Below are 16630 nucleotides of genomic sequence, written 5' to 3'. Positions count from 1 at the left end.
GGGGGGGGGGGGGGGAATTGGTAATTAAAATATGATGACAAACCCATATTCTATTTTAAATTATGTTGTATCTTTTATTTAATTTAAATATATATATATATATTATATACATAAAAATGGAGTCATACATTTTATTTAAAAAAATATTATACACATAATTTGGATATATTAATGGAATATAAAATACAACAATATTTGGAATAAAATATATTAATGGAATAAAAAATACAACAATATTTGGAATAAAAAAATCCAGTAGGCAAAATTAGAAGGAGTTGAAACGGTGTGGAGAAAAGAATTAGGTAAGTAGGGGTAATTGACTAATTTTGATTAAGCTAATAAAATGTTAATTGCAGGAGTGATTAATGATGTTAATGTCTGCTTACTTCTTCTTCAATACCTAATAAATTAAATTTATATATATTTAATACTCTTTTTCTTTTTTTTCCCCCCTTTTATTATAAAAGCTATAATAAATTATATTCATATTTTAATAAATTAAGCAATTAAATAATACATCAATATAACTAAATATTATAAAATAAATTAACATAAAAAAATAAATACCCACATATTAGGTGGTACAGAATCCACCAACATGAAAAAGGAAAGGGATGTTCTGTTTTGTTTTTGTTAATCCTTTTCTTTAGGATTGGATGTGAAAAACTAATCAACATTTAAACTAATATTCATAATTTCTAAAAATAAATTCTAAAAAATCAAATTTTGTAGAAAGAATTTAAAGTAAAGAATGATTTAAAATTAATATTATATATATATATATATGATATGCAATGCAATGCTATTTTATATTTTTTTTATATAAAAATAATAATATTTTTCCAATGTGAAGTTGAGGTGCATGTTCGTTGTTAATAATTAAAATTCATTTTAATATTATAATCAAATTCCTAAAAAAAAGGATGGATTTGAAAAAAAATCAGAAAAGAAGTCTGAATAATTAGAATTCTTGTAGTTAAGGTTGAAATTTCATAACTTAATTCAAGATTATGGGTTCGAATTTTATCGAATGTTTAGACGTAAATTAGTTGTAATTTGTTGTTTTCTCAAGTTTTTAATTATATTAATATATTAGTTGAATTAATATACTATTAGTATTAATGTAATAAGATAATTACCATAAAAGAAATAAAAAAAAGGAAGCTGGGAATAGGAGGCAAAAGGTTGGGAAAAGGTGAGGGTCAATTTGAAAACGGAAGTTAGGAGCCGACTCTTTGAGTTCTTGTCATCTTCTTCTTTCTTTATCTTAGCTCTCTAATTATTTGCCTTCTTCTTCACTTTGATCATTCATCCTCATCATCATCATCATGAGAGCTTTGATCAAGATTATACACACATATTCATATTCATAATCGTTTTTCCTACTGATGGAGGAACTGATCTTTTTCATCTGAACGTGGGTGTGTGTGTGTGGGTGTATATATATATATATATATATATATATACATAATTGATCTCAAGATAAAAACTTGAATCTTTTCTGCTGATTAATTTATTTATAATACTTGTGTTGATAGTTTTGTTTCAGCTAAGCATCCATCCATGTTCATGGATCCCGGCTTTTTCCTCCTGGCTCACTGGGCTCTAATTTAGGGTTATTGTTTTCTTCTTCTTTTCAGTCTCTGTGTGTGTGTGTATAGCAGCAGTTGAGCTTTTAGAAATTGGGTCTTTTAGGTCAAATCTCAGTCCATCACTTTCCTGCAACCACTCTACTCACTCTCGCAGATTATAATTTACCACCTTCTTTTCTCTCGTATATATACATACACACGCTTGTCCCTATATATGGCACGCTGATCATCTGGGGTTGTTCTTGTCGATGGTGGTGATCAAGATCAAGAAGAGTTGTGTGAAGCTGTTCCTGTTCTTGGCGAAGGAAAGCTCATGTGGGTTGAGGTTATAAAACGCTGATATGAAAATGATGAGATGAAAGATTTTAGCAAGATTAATGTCAAAAGGGATTGTCGTGTTTGTCATAAAGTGTTTAGCTCAGCCAAAGCTTTGGGGGGTCACATGAGAATTCACGTTAACGAGGTCAAGAACAAAGATCTAACTGTCTCCAGGAACAGTACGTCTCTTCGAGCTCATCATCACTCCATCAAGCCCAAGAAACAAAACCCGCGCGAGGATTGCCACAAGAACATGGTTGGTGTAATCACGGAACCAATTTGTATGATATGTGGTAGAGAATTTCCGTCGATGAAGTCGTTGTTTGGGCACATGAGGTGCCATCCGGAGAGGGATTGGAGGGGAATTCGTCCGCCTTCGACTGCAAAAATTAACAGCTCTGATCATACTTCTTCCTTGTGGGACACTGATCAAGATCAGGTAGATGTAGTTGTATCTACCAGCCAAGGAAATGATCAAGTAGTTGATTTGGTTGAATCTTTGAGGGGGTGGCCGGTGACGGCCAGGCGAGGCCGCAAGGCCCTGACTGCAGATTCAATGTTGGGGTTCTCGGGTCCATCAAAGGAACATGACCAGCTGCACAAAGCAGTTGATTATCTACTGATGCTTGGTCGAGGGAGTTCATGCCGGAATGCGCAATCCCATAGTCGAAACATGGATTCATCTGAGGCTGCGAGTAGTAATTTACCAGTTTCCAGCGCTAATCCAGGTTCTACATCAAACAAGCCAAAGATTCGTAAATCTTCATCGAAATTCAGAACCAATTCTCCAGTTGAGAAGTCCGGAAAGGAGAAGAGTACCAGGTCAACCGATGTTCTTGGAGAATCAACCAAGAAATTATGTGGTAGTGTCTTAAATTATGATCAATTGGACAACAGAGACTGTGACAGTGCAAAATTCGACAACATCAGGAGGAAAAGGAAAAAGATGAAGCTGTCTGAGTTAGAACAGGCACCAAAAATCAGTCCAGTAACTCCAGAACAACAAAAGATGGCTGCTGGGAGAACAGCCAACCACTGGTGCAACACCCGCCAGAAGTCATTCTCAAGTCACAACAGACTCAAGATCATCATTCTTGATTCAATTGGTAAATCCAGTAACGCTGGCACGAGCTTGAATTCGGTGGAGGCAACACAGCATGAGTACTGCATGGTATGCAACAAGAATTTTCCAGCAGCTCAGGCTCTTGGGAGTCACAAGATGTGCGGCAGGACGGGCGCTCCAATGAGCCAGCACGTGTCAGCCAGTAGCCGGAGAGTGCTGAATTTTGATCTCAATGAAGTTCCTCCATCAGAAGATTGAGCTGCAGGTTCTTTATAAGTCTCATCAACTTACAATTAATAGTTGGTTCAATTGTTTTTTTGCAGCCTGTAGAGCTCTACAACCTAATTATTGAATGATAGTAATTAGTAAATCACCAACAAATTCTTGGCCTTTGTCCCTGGTATGGTATGTTGCCAATGTTTTGATCAGTTGTTCAGACAGTGAAATAGTAACTAAAAGACTACCTCTTGCTTGAAATGGGTTCTTGGGATTTTGTCTTTTGTGTTCATTTTCTTCATGGAGGACTTGATAGGCCAACAAGATTATCATAATGCAAAAAGAGATGAATAGTCAAGAAACCTCCCAAACCACCAAAAAAATCCTCATCTCCTACACTTTTCTTGCAAGTATCAGTTGTTTCCCCAGCACAAGTTTAGACCACTTTTTACATAATTTAATAATATGACCCCAAGAGTTTGTCCCGAAAACAGTTACTACCACTTGAATTTCTGACAATTACTTCAAGTAGCTTGCTTGGAGTTGATGAAGTAGGAATAATATAGGAAAATTCTTACCCATTCAATCAAATCAATCACGAATCACGAATAATATATTTTATAATGTGATTGATCACTTTTTTTTAAATTATATACTAATTACATAGCAATTATTTTGTATTTTTTTATATAATTTAGTTCAAATTTGATTATACTAGTTTTGAATTAAAAATTTTCAAATAATATATATACAATTCCAACACGAGTTGATGTGGGGCCGTTTGAAGAGGTCAGAGATCCTGAAAGCATCATGCATCATTGGACCACCTCTTCACATTCTTACATCAGTCTATCAAACAATTCTCCGGTCATTGCAACATGTCGTCTCCAGAATCATGCATGGCCAGTCCAAGGAAATGTACACTTTGTTGTGGTCAGATGCACCAATATATGGTCCATACATTTTTGCCCAAATACATTTTTATAGTGTAATTATAGATGGTTAGTATTTTTAGTCATTTAATTTATTCTATTTACACATTTAATTTTTTTTTTTTTTATAAATTCAGTTCTGAACATTTTACATCTGGTTCTTTTTCAATAAATTTAGTCCTATGTTGACAATTTCGATCCTAACGACCTATAATTATATGACAAAAAGTGAAATTTACTCCAATGTGAGGGGAAGTAAAATTGTCAACACGTGATTAAATTTTTTAAAAAAATAATCAAATGTGAGGTGTTTAAAATTGAACTCACCGGAGAAATGACTAAATATGTAAATGAAGTAAGGTACATGACCAAAAGTACTAATGACCTATAATTACAACACAAAAAATTATAATTTTACTTATAATTTTTTGTGAGAATTAAAACATATTTAATATTCAATTATAATTTAAGAGTGAGATACATAATATTAAAGCAGTAAAAGAATACTTTTATCCCAATTTTTTGTCATTAAAAAAATAGAGAAAAATCAAAAGGAGAGAGAGAGAGAGAGAGAGAGAGAGAGAAGTATCTCCGAGGTAAATACAACATCCTTTGTATTCGTAGGAAAGCAATTCTTTACCCTCCAACCTTTTTGACTTTTTGCTCAAGAACTTTCCGGTCCACATCTTATTTCCCCAGATTTGTCAATTTCATTTGCTTTTTTTAACTAATTCTTCCAAATTTATCTCTCATACTTAATTTTTTTAGATTGAAACCGTAATTACTTTAAATAAATTGGCAACTGCTCAATTTAATTAATACATCAATATAATTAAAAATAATTTAAATGTTATGAAGGCATTCAATAATATATATTATAAATTTGTAATTAATTTGACATTTCAAATAATATTTCTTATATAATGAGGGTTGGAACCCTTCAATACACAAAAAAACTCATGAGCTTTCGAATTGAAATATGTTGGCTCAAGCTCAGGTCATCAGGAGCTCGAGCTACCTCACCGAATTCACAAGCCCTCAGGTCATCAGGAGCTCGAGCTACCTCACCGAATTCACAAGCCGGCTCGTCTCATCTTCCACTCCTAATCAAAATTATCACATTCCCACTTTTATTCCATTCCTAAGTTTATTATATTCCTCTAACCTGTCCTTGTATACCAATCAACACCTTAACAATTAATTTGAATAAGTTTTCATGTATAGTAATAGTAATTTAATATATTTCCTTTAACGGCTATATAAATATTATTACATAAAACAAATATTAAGGTATGAGAATTTTATAAATAAATACAGCAGAATCAGCTATTTTACAAACCAAAAATTCCCTTACAAAAGGAGCTAAGACTCGAGCTTTTGATCTATATATCTACCTTCTGAAAGAAAATAAGTAATGAACAGCTAAACATTTCATTCAAGAATGGAAGCATCACAAAGGGAGGAAATGAAAAGGAAGGCTCTTCTCAAAACTAGGTGGGAACAACCCCCCTATTATTTGATGGTGACTGCAGTACAAAGACGCCTAAGATGACTATCAACGTCAATAGCTGCACGAGAAAATATGAAGTGTACTTACGCACCTTCTTGCGCAGCCTCAATGTTTCATCAGCACTTGCAACATCTTCACAAAAATTTTCCAATTTCTCGGACTCTTTCTTACTCGTTGCGGCCTTGTTTCTGGTATCTCCAAGCTTGTCAAGTATTTGGGTTTGCTCTGAAACCAGTGCCTTTTGTTCTTTCAAAATAGTAATTTGATCCACAGCAGCAAGCCTCAGCTTTTGAACCATTGTGGATATTGCCAAATGCTCTACTTCAGCTTCAATCTTTTGCATAAATAGGTAATCCAGTTCTGTTTCCACATCTCTGTTTGCTGTGTCTACCACCTCAGATTGTACAGTGCGGGGAAAGCTCGGGACACCCTCACCAGATGGGAACTGCTCAGAGCATGTTTCTTGTAGTTTTTGTTCCACGTCCTTAGACCCAGGGTGGGTATCTAAAACCGCATCATCACCCGATGCATCACTAATGATTTCCTTAAATTTCAGCACCTCTGCATAAATATCATGACTCATTGATCACAGAAAACTCATGTAGAAAATAAGACAATAACCAATTTCAGAAGCTGTCGAACTTCTAATATATGCATAGAAATCTCACCTAATTCACATCGAGGAGTAATTAGACACCAAGAACATAATGACTTGAAAATGCTATAATCAGAATCCCAGATCTTCCCCATCATTTATCTACATGACATTAGATTCTCTAATCCAATATTACAGGACAAATCAGCAAAATGATATTTGTGCTTGAATTCTGACGTGATATACCTTGATGCTTCTTCATAATTTCAGTATTCATTTATCAAGAAATATGGCAATCATACAAACACTTATAGCCATCCCATTCTAAATTAGATTCCTGAAAGGGGAAAAACCATCCAAGAAGAAAACTAACAAGCTCATATCACATGATTCAGAGCAGAGATTATTCTGAACAAGAAAATATGCTTGCACAAAGTAATAAACCAACCAACCAAATGGGAAATGTGGGCCAACCTTTTTCTAGTGCATCTTGGGCAGCTTGGAGTACAGAGATAGATTCAGCTAGAGGATCCTTATCTGAAGAGTCACCGTGGTTGTTGCTTCTTTCTTTCTTAACCTCCCAAGATGAGTTAGCAACTGCATGTCCAGGTGAGGTGTCTTCATATCCTCCTTCATCATCTCTGGTGTATCCACCTTGAAGTCCATCGTTAACTTGCCTTTCACTACCCTGAACTTCATCACCATTTTCTCCATCATGAAGAACTGGCCTTTCACTTAGTATACCATTACTGTTGGCGTACTTTCCCTGCATAAATACAAAGCTGGAGCTACGCGAATCACTTTCCACGCTGGAATGAGAATTTTCCTTCTCAAGCTTAGCCCGCTCTCCTCTAGCCTTTTTAATGGCCTCAATCCGCCCCTTCCCCTGCTGACTGCGCTGTACTGAGTGAGTCAAGTTTTTCCCACTCGTACTCCTCATTCCGCTCTTATCATGGGGAAATCCCATAACCATTGGTATCTCATATTTTATCTTTGGAATGCTGGCTGCAGTAGAGGACTTGCTACTACGATCCTCACTATTCTCTGAATCGGTTCCAGCATCAACTGACGGCTCCAGTGCCAAGCCAGAATCACCAAGCAGGGCAAAAATATCCAAGCCTCCAACCATAGGAGGTACGGATGAAACAGAATCCTCAGTCTTTTGCTGTCTCTCAGCATAAACTTGTGGGCGCTTACTTGGATGTGCAGCTGAATTTGACGACTCCTGAATTGCCATCTTGCCAGTATCCAAGCTACTCTCCCCACCCTTACTGGCATCCCTCCTGATCCTTCTCCACTTCCTCAAGCCATTTCCTTTGCTCGTTGTTGGCGAGGGAGACGGTTCAGTTTTCGTCACCTCATGAGGAGAACTCACCGACTCCAGAGGCCCTTCAGATTTCATCTCCTCAGGAGGTGAACTTAATGCCCTTGAAACTTCAGTTTCCTTTCCCTTAACATGGGACAGCAATTCTTTATTATCATTACTTTCGACCTCACAAGATCCATTCTCATGATCCTTAGATTCATCAATACCACCCAATTTCCCCAACACCGAGCCATTCCTACTTCCTTCACTATCTTTCACTGAATCAAGTACCGAACACCCACTTTCCGGATTCATCTCCAGTAAAACTACTAAATCCAACTCGCATATATTATTTAATTGATGACGAAAATCCCCAAACTTTGTTCAGATCAAGATCGAGAACAAGCAACCATAATCCCAGCTCACAGGATCACAATCATACGAAGATTCTCCAGAAGAAAAATCAACAACTTCCCAATGAAATTCAACTCCGATCAATTCTCTCCCAATTCAATCCAGTTCCTCCCAAAAGAAACTCGAAACCAAAAAATACAAAGCGGAAATCGACTCAAATGAAACAAACTGGATGGGGAACTCAATTAACCATAGTATGAATTGATAAAGCGTACCTCAGGCCTGGGCTCCATCAATGAAGGTAGAAAGAGTGGGGAAGGAGCGCAAGATTAAAAATCAAAGGGACAGAAACCCTAGATGTGGGACAGATTGGGAGATTTATAGCCGTGTAAAAAATTGTTGATTCGATCTTTGGCGATCAAACTTCAAAGAATAATAATTGGAATTTGGAAACTTTAAATTAAATTGCCACAAGTAGTAAGGGTGTGGTAGGTCTTGCTTGACCCTCCACAACCACCAAGTGTGTGTTGCTCAGTGATCTATCTGGAATCCACATGGCTACTTCTAGTTTTTGTCTATGCCTTCCACCCCCACCCCCCACCCCCACCCCACCCCACAAAAAAAATTACTCGTATATATTTCAAAATATATTATAAATAATAATAAAATATATAAATTAATAAATCACATTCAAAAATCAAGTTAATTTAAGATATTATTGATATAATAAAAGAATTAGTGTAATAATGCTAAAATTGCGTGCAATTCATATTTAAAATTGGTGCAGATGTGTCAATAATCGTTGTTTGTGAGTGTAGGAAGACATCCTTTTTAATATTAGTCGTCCTAACACACTGTCCATGTGTACATATAATAAATAATCTTTCATATTTTGAAATATATTACAAATAAGAATAAAATATTTGAATTGAAAAATTACAATTTAAAAAAAAAAAAAAGAAGAAGAACCAATTTACCGTATTATCGAGAGTTTAAAAGAATTGGTGTAGTAATGATAAAACGACATGGAGTTACTTTTGTGAAAGAAAAAAGGCATCACACAAAAAGGTACTATTTCATAAATATTAGGGCAAATTATAATTATTTTATTGAAATTTGATATAATTACAAACACCTTCTTATTATTTGAAAAATTAAAAATACTCTCACTCAAATGAAAAATAATTATGTAACTCCCAGACGATGAAGTGAATTACTATTTTACCTTTATTGAATCTTTTTTAAAAATATTTAAAAAATATAAAAAAATTTAAGAGTGGGTGAAATAAATAATCCATAGGAAATATTAATTGGTAAAAATATTTTTTAAAAAATCTAAAAAATATATATGTAAAAAATTTATAATACATAATTCAAAAGGGCATTTAAATCACTGTAAAAATTGAACGGAAACTTAGCGATGCTAATAAAATGGACTCATTGTTAGACGGATGTTAAATTTATAAAAATATTTGTAATTTTTCAAAAAATGAAAAAATATTTATAATCACAACAATCTTAGAATAAGTGGTTATAATTTACTCTAAATCTTTTGTCACAATTTAAAATGATTTGTTTTGTTCTTTCTTATGGGCTTAGTTTGTTCGTATTTTCTTGATGCTTAGACCCATTAGGCCGCGGAAGGCCCAAATAAGCGTTTGGGTCATGAGATACTTGAAATGTTCACTTGAACAAACATAGAAATAATAACACCCCACACACACACACAAAAAACACAAGTTTGAATTGTTTTAAAACTCCGATTGTCACATAAAATTGAGATCTCATAAAATTTAAAATTACGGATTTAAATTTCACCAGACGTTTTGGGTATTCATCTCATTTAATATAAATTTATTGTAATGGGTAACGGATATTTGTCTCACTTTAATATGAGTTTATGGTAGTATGAGTTTATTGATCAAATCGATGTATTAATCAGTTTATTGATATCAACGTAACTATACAATCACCTCTTTAAAAAAATTCGAATCATCATCATTGATCGAACTATGGCGTGTTTGGCTTAAATAATCACGTGATCATAATAATTCAAGAACCATAAATTGCTTAGCGAGTACTTATATATTATTCACTAATGCAACACTCACGCCAGTAAAAAAAAAGTCTGAGCACATAAATTATTGATATAAAACTATATATACTCGTCAATTGAGACAATATATGTCGGTATAAGATGAAACCCTAAAAATATTCGAGAGTTTACTTTTTATATAAAGTATAAAAAAAAAAGTATCTGCAATTCAAAATAATTTATTTTTTCTATGGCTAATCAGTTCTATGTTTTAAAAATAAAAAAATTCAACTTACTACCAAACTACGATTGGCACCAAAATTTCAAACCTAAAATAGAAATACAAAATGTCTATAAAAATAAAAATTTGAAAGGGAATAGTCATCATAAACTCCCAAGCAATAATGCGTACAAATTGTTGGAATTAATTAAGACATTTTGAATTCAAACATTATTAACATAATTATGCTGCAATAATTTTTTAACACTGCAGGTAATAATTATTGGTTGTTTAGGTTTGCCAAGAGGAGACAACTCTACTAGTTAATTAATATTAACCACAATAATAATAATAATAATAATAATAATAATAATAATAATAATAATCCATGAAGCATAAACTATTTGCAGTACGTAAGAATTGTAGCGATGATAATCAATTTTAGGTAGGTAGACGTACGGTACCACATACGTATAGTAAAGAGCATACACAAGAAAAGTGAACAATCAAAGTTGTAAATGATTCAAGACGAATCCAACATACCATTATTGAAATTTGTTGTAGTTATTATTGAATTTTCAAAAATTGTATTTGAATTTGATTTGATTATTGATTTAATCAAATTAAAATGAGTTTTATGTTGATTAAATATGAGCCGCGGTCGAGTAATTTGATATTTTCAAGTGTATTTATTATTTTTGCACTGATCGAATTAATCTTGAGTTTAGCTTTGACGAACAAATTTTTTTGTTCAAATGTGATTTGTAGAGCTTAACAAATTGCAAAATTATTCATACTTGCCTTTAAATCTTTAGTATTAATTAGTATTTAATAACTCAACATTAAATGATAATTAATTACCGGCAAAATTATGAAGCTAGCTAGCCCTAAAAAAAAGGACAAATAATTCAATAATTATGTTAATATTGGTAGCTACTCAATTTATTTAATTATCAGTTGATAACTGATTTTAACGAAATATTTGGTCATTTCACTTTTAAAGAAAATAAATTAATTTTATTTGGTTGACTTTTGAAAGGTGATCAGGAGAGCCATTTATTTCCTATAAATTAAACTTTAAACCAAAACGTAAAGGAATAATTATACTGTATTTTTTTTTAAATTTGATATAATTATATATATTTTATAATTTAAAAAATTATATTTAATATCTTTGAAATTTATTTATGTTCACTAAATAAATTCATTTATTAGTTAAAATTTACTAAACTTATTGATATTAGCAAAAACAAAAATATTTTTAGCCCCCGATTGATTTATTGCAAGTTAAACAAATTTTTTATAACTAAACTACCCTTATAAATTTCACACGCTAATGTATGTGACCAAGTACATCTTTACCCGTACAAGGATAATTTTATTAGAATCGATTTGTTTGATATATAATAAGTCAGTAATAAGTCAATTGTGTATAAATATGAATTTTCATTCGATATATTTTCGCTCATATTACCAAATTCCATAAATGTTTATTACAAGAGATTTATTTGTTGAATCGAAATAAATGTTAAGGTATTAAATTTAATTTCTCAAATTATATAAATTTATATATAATTACACCAAATTTCAAGAGACAGAGGAAGTAATTATTCCAAAAATATTTAATCTCACAACCCCATCATAGATCAAATTCAACTAATTAAGAACATTTAATGGAGTGACAATAACATCCAAGTTCATTGAGAGAAGAATTGTAATACCAAACGACACCTCATCGCATCATTACCATTTAAAAATAGCAATAATTTTTTTAATAAAAAAAAAGAAGAAAATTCTTATGTTAATTGAATAACATTATTCGAGAAAAAAAAAAAGGTGAAAGTCTTGGAGGCACATGCAGCCAGGTTGCCCGGACAGAGGAAGTGCACCACAAGACTAGTAATTTAATCACGTAATTAATTAGAAAAGATTAAAGATTTTTAAATTAAGGGAAGTGACTTAACCCAATGCAACTAAATGATGTTAATCCAAAAGCACTAAGAAGTGGGGGGATAAGGGATTATTATATTTCTCGAGGGCCAATTATGTCATTTTCTATTAAATTATGTATCATTTTTCAATAATTTTTTTTGAAATGGGATGTGTGTGTCAAAATGGTATCATGAATTGAAAAGATTAAGGCTTGAAACTTGGCTTTCCAGCTTAAACAAGCAAAATCATCCATCATTAGAACAAAAGCCAGAGGGACTTTCTGATCAAAAAGAACCTACAACTCTTTAATTTAATCTTTCTGTACTAAAGTGCAATTTTTAGTACTACTTACTCAATAATGTCTTCAATTACTACTCTTCAATAAGAGAGGAATTTTCTTCTTCTGTTCTTTTTTTTTTTTAAATAAATAAAAAAAAAAGAACAATGTCCTGAATTTTGCATTAAAAGCTTGTCAGAACCCTAATAACCAAATTTCCCCACAGTAATTAAAACCCTGTTGACAATTATAAGGGAAAAACAGTGCAATTGTAATAAATCCATGTTTCTGAAATCAACAACTTAAGAGTCTCATTAGCCTCACATAATTGAATGCCTGTACTTAGCTTCTATGGATTAGGTTAATTAACCATCTATTTGCAAAAAGCATTGATCAAAGGGATTAGGTTAGTTAACTCATATTTTTCAACCAGTTATGAATTCTTGATGACTGTTTCCTATTTTTTTTTTCTTCTTTCTCTTAAAGGGGGCAAATTATTAATAGGTCAGTGGTCAGATGGACTGGTCATGGTACAATTTCCAGAGCAAAAATTTAGTCACAAATATGTCAGAAGAGTACACAAACAGAGGGAACCCTACTTGCAATTTTCACATACTATAACATAATTGTTTGTTTTTATCCAAGCCATAGTGTTGAAGTTCTTACAACTAGTGTAGTGACCACTAACAAGAGACAACCATGGTCTGAGTTCATGTTTTCCTCTCTCCAATGCCATTTCCCCAGATTTCCCTTCTGACCAATCTTTGGCTTGTGTAATTAAAGAGAAAAATTATGTGTTATTTTGCAACACAGAGAGAGAGAGATGTAATGTAATCCTACAACACAAAAAACAAAAAGCAATACACTAAGCCCAAGACATGTCCATTAAAATAAGAATCTTAGAATATTACAACATTTACTACACTCTGCAGCTCCTTTTAAAGCATTTAATTCCTATTTTTTATGTTCAAAACCTCATAGATCCAACCCACACTTTAGATTCTCCCATTTGTACAGCTTGTTCGAGAGAGAGAGAGAGAGACAGCGAGAGAGAGGAAAGAAGACAGATGGTCTCTCTGGAACTACAAGGGAAAGAAGGGTCACCCCCTTTTTCTTGAGGCTTCACTTCAAGTGAAAATAAACCAGGTAAGGTAAAGTGAAAGATTTTTAGGTAAACATAAAGGGTGTTTCAATGATGGGGTGGATTGCAATCTTTATCATGATGATGAATCAAAGAAAAAAGCTTTCTTGTTCAGAACAGAACATAGTTTTCTATACCTGTTTTGGTCCTCGCTTTTTTGAACTAATTGGTCTGATCCACACCTTGAACAGTAAAAGCTGAGGTCTGGTGTTCTGACTCATGGAGGCCCACAGTGAATTCACATGTAGGATCTCCACCTGCTTGTTGTCCAAACATCTCTCTATCTCTACTGTTGCATTCATCTTCTGATGAGTTTTCAGTCACAGCCACACATTAAATTGCACATGTCAACATGAACTAGTGCAAGAATCCAAACGCCAAGTCCAGTTTCTTTTCCGATTTTCAAGATGAATGCTGCTGAAATATATGGTATGGGTACTTCTGATGCTCATTGTTTGAGAGTGTGACAAATGGTTTCAGACATTTTTAACATCTTAACCAAAATAAGCCATTCTCTTGCATTCCTGAAATCTTGTTTTTGAAACTCTTTTTTAACCACCACCAAACCAAGTCAAGTCTTTTGGGGGGTCCTCCCTATTCATTAGCAGAAGATGGATGAAGAAACAGGACCATCTGCAGACCCTCCTAAAGAAATCCCCACCGTTGATGCCAAGTCCCTTACCATTAAACTAGCAAGTTCAGGCAAGAAGCCCGGTAAGGAAATTCTTGCCAACATTGTCACCTCAAATCAAGATTCAGTGTCCAAGAACTCATTGGCAAATTCAGTAGCTTCATCTCCATACAACTCCCCACTCGTTTCCCCTCCATCCTCAGCATTTGTTTCTGCATTGCAATCACCTTATATCTCTCCAAGGGCCAATGTAGCTACAAATCAAAATCCAAATCCTACTGAAGAAAGCCCAACGCCGGCTACTAGCCTAACCCACCCCTCTCCACCTGTATCTTATTGCGGTTCTCAGTCCGACGACATCCCTAGCACTTCCTACACGCCGCCTCCCGAGAGGCACGATTTCTCTGATGACCCCGCCAACACAAAGCTCAAGATTGTGACCTGTGTTCCAGTTTCAGGCCCGGACACGGCGCCCAGAATTTCATTTTCGTTTCCCATCCCTCGGGTTTCGTTTGCTAAAGGCTCCGTGTCGCCTGCTTCCAATGCGAAGCTGAGGAGCTGTGATGTGTACATAGGCTTCCATGGACAGAACCCGAATTTGATAAGGTTCTGCAAGTGGCTTAAATCGGAGCTTGAGGTTCAGGGGATTGCTTGCTTTGTGGCTGACAGGGCAAAGTATGCGGACAATCAGAGCCATGAGATTGCTGACAGGGTTATTTGCTCTGTTACGTTTGGAGTTGTTGTTGTCACGAATTATAGCCTTCTTAACCATCTGAGCTTGGAGGAGATTAGATTCTTTGCTCAGAAGAAGAATTTGATCCCTTTGTTCTTCGACACTGATGCTAATGAAATTGCTAGTCTTTTCAACCCCCATGCAGATAACAAGGAATGTAAAGAAGCGTTGGATGGGCTAATGAGATGTCATGAGTTCAAATTGGAGGCCAATGAGGGTAATTGGAGAAGCTGTATATCAAAAGCTTCTGGGATATTACGGGGAAAGCTTGGAAGGAAGAGTGTAGCTGAAAAGGAGGTAGATATGTATGAGGAGTTACCATTTCCAAGAAACAAGTATTTTGTGGGGAGGGAGAAAGAGATTATGGATATTGAGACAGCATTTTTTGGGTGTGGGGATTATTTGGAGCAAGAATGTGGGATGCCGGCAACAAAAGGTGGAACAGCGGGTCAGTCTGATGGTCTGGCTGACGGGGAAAGCGAAATGGACAGAATTAAGGGAGGCAAATACATAAGTTTGGAAGTTGGGAGGTGTAAGGAGCCAAATTTAGAGGCTTGGGTTGAACCCGCAATTGGGAGAAACTCCCTGAAGAGGCCTAAATACAAGAAAACTAAAAGTGGGAAATACAAGAGCTTTGGCAGCAGCATTGTGTGCATAACTGGATCGCCAGGAGTTGGAAAGACAGAGCTAGCTTTGGAATTCGCCTACCGATACTCCCAGAGATACAAGATGGTTTTGTGGGTTGGTGGTGAAGCTCGGTATTTCAGGCAAAATATACTGAATATATCTATCAATATGGGGTTGGATGTAAGTGCAGATGAAGAGAAGGAAAGAGGGAGGATTCGGAACTTTGATGAACAAGAATCCGAAGCATTCAAAAGGGTCAAAAGGGAGCTGTTTCGCGACATGCCCTACTTGCTGATAATTGATAATCTAGAATCCGAGAGGGAATGGTGGGAAGGTAAGGATTTACATGACTTAATTCCACGAAACACAGGAGGCACACATGTAATCATAACAAGCAGGCTCTCCAGGGTAATGAACTTTGAGCCAATGCAGCTTCAGACGTTGCCATTGTCCGATGCAATGGCGTTGATTAGAGGAAGACGGAAAAAGGAGTATCCAGCTGCAGAGCTAGAATTTCTTGGAAAATTTGATGAAAAACTGGGTAGGTCGAGTTTTGGCTTATGGGTGATCGGATCGTTGCTTTCTGAACTTGCAATTGCACCATCTGCTCTGTTTGAGGCCGTGAACCAGATTCAGTATGACGAAACAACTGGCTGCTCTAGTTTAAGCAATGCAGACCAGCAATTTTGCAGAACCAGCCCTTTCCTAATGAAAGTCTTGTCATTTTGTGCTGCTATATTGCAGCAAACAAATGGAAGTAGGAATCTTCTTGCTTCAAGAATGCTTCAAGTTGGAGCATGGTTTGCACCGGCACCTATTCCAGCAAATTTACTTGCTGCAGCAGCAAACAATGTACCCTCCACCAGAAACAAGTTGAAAAAGTGGACTAGATGCTTGAAGCTCGCTCTCTGCTGCTGCTCGGGTTGTCTAGCAAATCAAACATGGAAGAGTGAGGAAGAATCAGCTCTTCTCTTAGTTAGACTTGGTTTGGCTTGGAAAGTTAACAGGCAGCCTGGATGTTGGATTCAATTCCACCCCATAACTCAAATATTTGCAAAATGGAAAGATGGCCTGGTTGCTGCGAAAGCAACAGTTCAAGGTGTAAGGAAAACTGGGAATCCACTGGCAAATTCCGACCACCTCTGGGC

General features: G+C 35.0%; 3 protein-coding genes across 3 annotated transcripts in view; 2 read left to right on the top strand and 1 right to left on the bottom strand.

Annotated features, from left to right (window-relative positions):
- LOC105176548 lies at positions 1202–3450 on the top strand. The gene has a single exon (XM_011099387.2). It carries the CDS (start codon positions 1948–1950, stop codon positions 3229–3231), a length of 1284 nt encoding a protein of 427 aa, XP_011097689.1. The 5' UTR covers positions 1202–1947; the 3' UTR covers positions 3232–3450.
- Positions 5403–8342, bottom strand: LOC105176547 (WPP domain-interacting protein 1-like). The gene is made up of 2 exons (XM_011099386.2): positions 6701–8342; positions 5403–6192 (listed from the first exon to the last, which is right to left on the bottom strand). Exons 1-2 carry the CDS (start codon positions 7845–7847, stop codon positions 5612–5614), a joined length of 1728 nt encoding a protein of 575 aa, XP_011097688.1. The 5' UTR covers positions 7848–8342; the 3' UTR covers positions 5403–5611.
- Positions 13205–16630, top strand: part of LOC105176546 — a 4648-nt gene continuing 1222 nt past the window's right edge. Inside the window, exons 1-2 of the mRNA XM_011099384.2 lie at positions 13205–13496; positions 13683–16630. The exon at positions 13683–16630 is cut by the window's right edge and continues 1222 nt beyond it. Of these exons, the coding sequence (XP_011097686.1) occupies positions 14103–16630 (2528 nt within the window). The 5' untranslated portion in view covers positions 13205–13496; positions 13683–14102. The remainder of the gene's footprint in view (positions 13497–13682) is intronic.

Source organism: Sesamum indicum, linkage group LG14, assembly GCF_000512975.1.
Source record: "Sesamum indicum cultivar Zhongzhi No. 13 linkage group LG14, S_indicum_v1.0, whole genome shotgun sequence".
NCBI lineage: Eukaryota > Viridiplantae > Streptophyta > Magnoliopsida > Lamiales > Pedaliaceae > Sesamum > Sesamum indicum.
Note: the sequence above shows the minus strand (reverse complement) of the source record. Positions and strands in the feature narration are given on the sequence as shown.